The 6,519-nt window shown below is 33.8% G+C and overlaps 1 protein-coding gene across 2 annotated transcripts; it reads left to right on the forward strand.

Moving 5' to 3' along the window:
- The first annotated feature begins 352 nt into the window (after nt 1–352).
- On the forward strand, nt 353–5,700 carry LOC126659958 (uncharacterized protein At1g10890). 2 transcript variants are annotated; one of them, XM_050353288.2, is made up of 6 exons: nt 361–459; nt 566–641; nt 920–1,147; nt 2,211–2,429; nt 4,637–4,856; nt 5,192–5,700. In XM_050353288.2, the coding sequence occupies exons 3-6, from the start codon at nt 1,011–1,013 to the stop codon at nt 5,456–5,458; spliced, it is 843 nt and encodes a 280-aa protein (XP_050209245.1). In that variant the 5' UTR covers nt 361–459; nt 566–641; nt 920–1,010; the 3' UTR covers nt 5,459–5,700. The 2 variants fall into 2 exon arrangements, with proteins under 2 accessions (XP_050209246.1, XP_050209245.1); XM_050353289.2 differs by lacking the exon at nt 566–641 and having other exon boundaries at nt 353–459.
- The last annotated feature ends 819 nt before the right edge of the window (nt 5,701–6,519 follow it).

Raw genomic sequence — 6,519 nt, forward strand, 5'->3', positions numbered from 1 at the left:
GTTGTTTATATAAAATGTCACAAAAATAACTTTTTTCAATATTTTGTAATAAGTTCGGGAGATGAATTGATTCTTTGTCCTTTTCTAATATATTTTTAAAAAATTGAAAAAATTAGTTTTAAATATTATTAGAGTGAGTCAAATTCAATATATCAATGCAGAAATTATCACAGTGGTAGAAAGTAAAATGTTATCTTTTGTTAAATTATTTTTTTACTTTTACAACAAATAATAAAATTTAAATTAACAAATCATGTTATGGGCAGTATACGATTATTTTAATTTTTATAAAATAAATATTATTTTTTATTTATATAAATATAAAATAATGAGTATTTTTACCAAATGGTGAACTATATAATTTCCCATTATATGATAACTTCTAAAAAGAATCTAGAATTATATATTAGGGATTTAGCCAAGATTCGCCAAATCAGTCGCTCAATCCAAAAATTTGAGGTGTGTTTATTTTCTTCTGATACTAATAATCAATTGACTCATTTATCCTGTCCAATTTTTCTTAATTTCAGTTCATAATTTTTAATTTTAGGGTTTTTTGATTTAGGGATTTGTATAATTGATATCATTAAAACAAAGGGTTGCCAGAGATTCGATTCCTTGTGAAGTCCGTTTCATCTACGGTATAGCATACACGATTTTTAGTAGCTAGGGTTTCAACTCAGATTATCTTAATTCATAAATTATTAATTTTGTTTATTTTTGTAAGATGCTCATAGCTTATGAAACTCTTTTGATTGTATTTATTTTTTAGCTGTTACTTAATTAAAATTATTGATCTACTGTGAATTTAGTTGTCACAAAAAGAATTTTACTTGCTATTATTACTGCTCTTTTGTGTTGTATGTGGTGCTATAACTTTGGTTTGAATTTTGGAATTGAAGCATTTTGGTTTTTGCAGGATAAAATATCTTATTGTCATTGAAGCTTGGTTTTTGATCCGAAGTCTCATTGGAGTCTGCGAGTTTTAAATATTGTGGAGTGTGTAGACAATGCCCAGGGAGTTGTCACGGTCACGGTCGCCTTCGTACCGGCGACGGCGATCACCATCACGGTCACCTGTGGGGCATAGGTATAGCAGAAGGAGCCGGAGGGAGAGGAGCCGATCTCCTTTTTCATCTTACAGCAGGTGATCTGTTTACATTCTTGCTGGTTTTGTTGTATAGTTTAATCCTCAAGGATTTTGTGAGAAAATATTTGGGACTCGGTGTATTTTTATTGCTGAGTGGAAATACAAAGTCTTCTAGTTGATCTGATGCCTCTTATTCTTATTAGTTAATTTTAAGTTCTTATCTGTTTGTCTATCTTGTTGATAGTTTTCTCTCGGATGGCATATTATTTTAAGATCTATTTTGCATTTGAATACCAACTCAGATATCTGTTTTGCATTTTTTGCATTACTTGATTACCTTCATTTTAAGATTATGCATGTCTTTTGTTAAGAGCATTCCACATCTGAGTTGCTTTTTTGTATAGATACTGAGAGCATTCTAAACAGAGCTGCTTTGAATTGGTTTAAATGTGAAAGTTGCTTATGATTTAGGCTGAATTGGACCTTTATGAAAGTATTTGTTGTTTCTGCTTATTTCTTACTTCTTTCTGTGATTGAAACTGATGTTTTGATGGTTTATTTTGGTAGTTCGGAAAGACTTTTCTTTATTGATTATCTTCCTGTTACATAGGAGTTAATGTTTGACGGCTCATGTGTTGGTCAATTCCATGTTGGGGCATATTCTTTAAATTGTGATGATTTTGTTTTTCCAAACTAATAAATAATACTGATTATCAATTTTATAAAGCCATCTGCGTTTGGGGATCTCACTGCTTTCACTGAAATGCGGAGAGATTCCAAATATAACTTTCTTTTGATCAAAATACAAAGAATGGCTCAAGAGTGCTGTAGGGTTCATGGTCTCTTTAATACATTTTAAAAAAAAAACTCAATCTCTTCTCATCACATGGGATGGGAAGGGAGCAGGTGATTGGTGCCGATTTGTGTCCTTTCGTTGCTCGATTGTGATATCATGTGATAAAAGATGGAGCACAATGGTTAATCTTAACAATGTCTGAGGTAACTGGATATGTTTCTGTTTTAATTGCACTAATGGTGAGAAAAGGTTCCAAGTTATAATGTACATTAGTGATATACATACTTCCTTATTGTTGCTCAATAATTCTTTTGTATTACACAGACGAAGAAGTCGTTCTATTTCTCCTCGACGTCATAAAAGTCGTTCTCCAACTCCAAGACGTCGTAGAAGTTCTCCAAACTCGAGGCATTATAAGAGGCAAAGAAGTAGGAGTTCCTCCTTGTCTCCCGCTCATAAATCTTCTAGCCCAAGTCTTGTGCCAGTGGAGCACAAAGTTGCTAATGAAAAATTGAAAAAAGAAGAAGAAGAAGAGAGAAAGAGGTATACTGACCACCACAAATTTTAGTTTGGAGCATTGTCATGTTTCTATTTCCTTTTATCTGGTCTAGTATTGGATTATAGAGCTGATTGTATTTTATTTAACTTCTGGCTGTTTTATAGAAGTTTAATTTTAGTTGGTGGAGAAATTATACTTGGGGGATGCTTCTGTTAGCTTCTTAGTTATTAGATCTTAGTTACAAGGTCAGACAATACTGCTGCAAAATTGAACTATAGCATACGACCCACCTGGTCAATTAACTTTATGTCAATAATTTGAGAGAAAGGTCTTGTTGTTTGGTCCAAGTCGATTTACATAAACTGAGTAGGAGGCAAGTGATTAAGTGGTCTATTTTGAAACATGAAGTTTACTGCCATTAATTGCACTTTTGGCTATTTACTGTAAGGTGAAAATTAAATTCTTTATAATTGTTGTTGCCAGTGGCCTTTTCTGATTCTTGTCAGCTACTGGACGATTGTCTCTGCTTCTGTCCATTCCAAAAGAAAATTGCAAATTTAGTTTAATGTTGTTAGGTATCACCTAAGTTTTTTTGTCAGTACCGTTGTAGTATCATTTTTCCTTTAATATGCGAGAGACTGAAGAAAACTATTTCATTTTCCAATTTACTTTAATATAACAATAATTTTGCTTGTATTACTTGTCCAATATAGTGATTTAATATTGGTGGTCTTCTCCATCCACACTACCACATGCTTCAGGAAACATGGAGACTTGATTACTTCTTTAGGTGTCAGGCTATAATTAGTTCCAGTTCATATATAACTTTCTATATTTTCATTCTATATTTTCATTCTATCTTCTTTTTTGTTAGTTCTAAGTTTTGAAACGGCGCGAAACTTATGGCCATGATTTGATTCTTCCAATAAAAATTTGCCATGCATTGAGAAATCATATTTGTTTTCTTCATTTCTAATTTGTTCAAAATCATGTTGCATGCTTTTGTATTATATTGTATATAATACATGTGATAAGGATATTTATCACATGTACTAAGGATATTTAAGTTTTGAAATGGTGATTCTTTATAGTGAGCTTATATTAGTAACTTTCCATAATCTGCTTACCAATCCCAATCCATTAACTGAGAATATCTTCGTGTGATTTTTCCTTTTCAAGAAAAAGGATGACAGTTTGGCTTCATTAATTTTTAGTGCTAGGTAGAAAAGCATATGAATCATGTGATTTTGATTTGTCTACCTTCAACAAGCGTGGGCTGCTACACTCGACCAGTATTTCGTGTGCATCGTAGTTTAAACATTCCGTACCTTGGCCAGAATTTTCTCATTTTAACTTTTTTTAACTTCTTTTTCTGTGGAGTATGCTAACTAAATTGATTACTTGTAACAACTAAAATAACTAATTTAGTCAACAGAAGTGATTTGGTGCTTAGTCAGAAATGTAGCTCCTTCTGTTATGGCACTACTGATGAATTATATGCATCTAATTCAATTGTCCCAAGTTTCACTATCATTGTAGAGTATATTGAAATGGTTATTGCAGTTTGTGGTTGGGCTCTGTGCCTTATAGCAGCATAAAGAGAATCGTCTAGTTGCCTCTCTATGTGCTGCACCTTCTTGTCGATAGGATGCTTTTCCTTTTTTCAATTCCCTGATAAGTTTGTTGAGACATACAATTGTCTTTGTTTCGGCACCACGGACTTTAAACATGCACCACGGACTTTAAACATGCACCAATATAAAAGAATTAACATCAGTTATAGACTTTATCTGTTAAAATTATAATTTTGACAAGGATTAAACTATTTCGGTATTAGTCTTAAAGCTGCAGCAGGTTACTTGACATTCTTCTCTACAGGCTTCTTTTGAAGGAAGATACTGCTATAATTCAACTTGTTATATTTGATGATGATATTGGGTGCTTCGTTTATCTACTGTTCACCAGTTTTGATACTCATTTGTTTGGATCAGGATTCGGTTAGAGGTATGCTGTAGTTCATCATGACATAAGCATAATGTAGTACCTTTGTCATTCTGAAGGTCAGTTTGCAATTTCCCGTAGTTAGTCAAGAAAAGAGAAAAAAAATAAAGAAAAGGAAGCGAGCTTGAATTGTTATTTGTTGTTTTAGTTAAACTTTCTTGTGGGTTGGAAGGCATTTGAAAAAGGGCGGCAGTAACACACCTTAATGAGTGACCATTTTCGGGATTAACTTTATTTTATTTTTTCACAGGCGTCAACTGGAAGCAGAACTAAAACTGATTGAAGAGGAGACAGCAAAGAGAGTTGAAGCAGCTATTCAGAGAAAAGTTGAAGAGAGCCTGAATACCGAGGAGATCAAGATAGAGATACAGAGACGTCTGGAGGAGGGGAGGAAAAGGCTTCTTGATGAAGTCACCATTCAACTTGAGAAAGAGAAAGAAGCTGCCCTCACTGAGGCAAGGGAAAAAGAGGTACTGCCCTTATGATAAACTTATTTGTACTGGTCAATTTCCACATACTGTTAGCCGTTCGGTCTTGGACAAAAACTCAAATGCTGCATCTCGAACAATTATCTGAAAATTAATGTGAATGAAAACATAAGTTTGGGGAAGGAAATGAATCATCTGCAATGAGGTATTATCAAGGATTAAACAAAATTCTCTGCAAGAGGGACATGTCTTTGGATTATTAACGCAGTCGTGTCCCATTAAAAGTTTCTGAACATGATAAGCTGGTAAAAGAACTAAATATAGTTTCACTCAACTGCGTTAGACCTTGAATGATACTAAATTGTGTTAATGGACAGGAACGAGTCCGTAAAGAGAAAGAAGAGCTGGAGATGATGCTTGAAGAGAATAGAAGGAAGGTTGAAGAATCTCAGAGAAGGGAAGCTTTGGAGCAGCAAATGAGAGAAGAAGAAAGATTTAGAGAACTAGAAGAGCTCCAAAGACATAAGGAAGAAGCATTGAGAAGGAAGAAGCAGCAAGAGGAGGAAGAACGTTCTAATCAGTTAAAATTACTCGGCAAGAACAAGTCTCGTCCAAAGTTGTCATTTGCGATTGGCTCAAAATGAATATGGTTGGATGATACGAATGATTTAGAAAACTTGTAGAGCTTTAAAGACAAAAAGAAAGAAAAGGAAGAAGCACTGAGAATGAAGTAGAATGTTTGAATCGGATGAGCGAGACATCTTGGTGGAAGCTGCGGTTTATATTTGGCTGAAAATGAATAGGGTTGGATGATCAAACTTATTTAAATGTATGTGCATTGTAATTTGAGAATGTTAATCCGTTGAAAACATTTTTTTTTGGTGTTTTTGTGTGTGTCCCATGCTGAACTTAGCTTTAGTTGTTTGACCTGCCATTTAGTTGGGACATATCAGTATAGTTTGCAACCGTAACTTGGCATATTGCATTCCAAGACTGGAACACATTCTCCAGTTAGATGATTGGTTTTGGATGCGTTAGCTGTGGTTTTTTGTGCCCTTATGTAGACCTTTTTAATGGGATGGGCTACCCCATCTTGGACTGGATTTGAAGACCGGATTCACTAATTTTAAAAGTTCAAGTCTTTCAAGGTATAACAGATTCTACTTTTTCTGGACAGATTCAGAATCTTAGTTATTAGAAGCAAGCCGAGATAAGTTCAGCCTGAGTCCATTTAACTTTGACTGCATGAGCCGGAATCAGAATATTTAAAATTAACTTAGGTTGGGTTCTATCTGAATCTGGACAAATCCGGTTCATTGACTAAAGGGTTTGGTAATAATGAGAATGATAAAAATGAAAAAGAGAAGGGGTAGTTTTTTTTATGTTGTTTGGTTCAGAAAAATTAGTGCATGAATGACAATTAGGGACTTAAGTAGCAATTTGTCTCCTCAACTTGTAAATTATGGACAATTAATACATAAATTAACTTTGTGGGAAAATTAATACACTAATTTGGTGATTATGCGCAATTAACCCATTTTGGCAAATTATCTTACAAGTTCAGGAGGTAAATTGCCAATTGAGGGGACAATTAACTTATAAATTGAGGGGTAAAATTTTAAAATGGGGCTAATTTCTTATAATTAGCAAGTTCGTGTACTAATTTGCCCACAAAGTTAATTTATGTGTTAATTACCCATTACTT

The sequence above is a fragment of the Mercurialis annua genome, linkage group LG8, assembly GCF_937616625.2.
Source record: "Mercurialis annua linkage group LG8, ddMerAnnu1.2, whole genome shotgun sequence".
Taxonomy (NCBI): domain Eukaryota; kingdom Viridiplantae; phylum Streptophyta; class Magnoliopsida; order Malpighiales; family Euphorbiaceae; genus Mercurialis; species Mercurialis annua.

Coding starts and splice junctions, on each gene's coding strand:
- LOC126659958 (XM_050353289.2), top strand. CDS start 1,011: ATGCCCAGGGAGTTGTCACGGTCACGGTCGCCTTCGTACCGGCGACGG. Junction 1,148..2,210: donor CCTTTTTCATCTTACAGCAG/GTGATCTGTTTA, acceptor TGTATTACACAG/ACGAAGAAGTCGTTCTATTT. Junction 2,430..4,636: donor GAAGAAGAAGAGAGAAAGAG/GTATACTGACCA, acceptor ATTTTTTCACAG/GCGTCAACTGGAAGCAGAAC.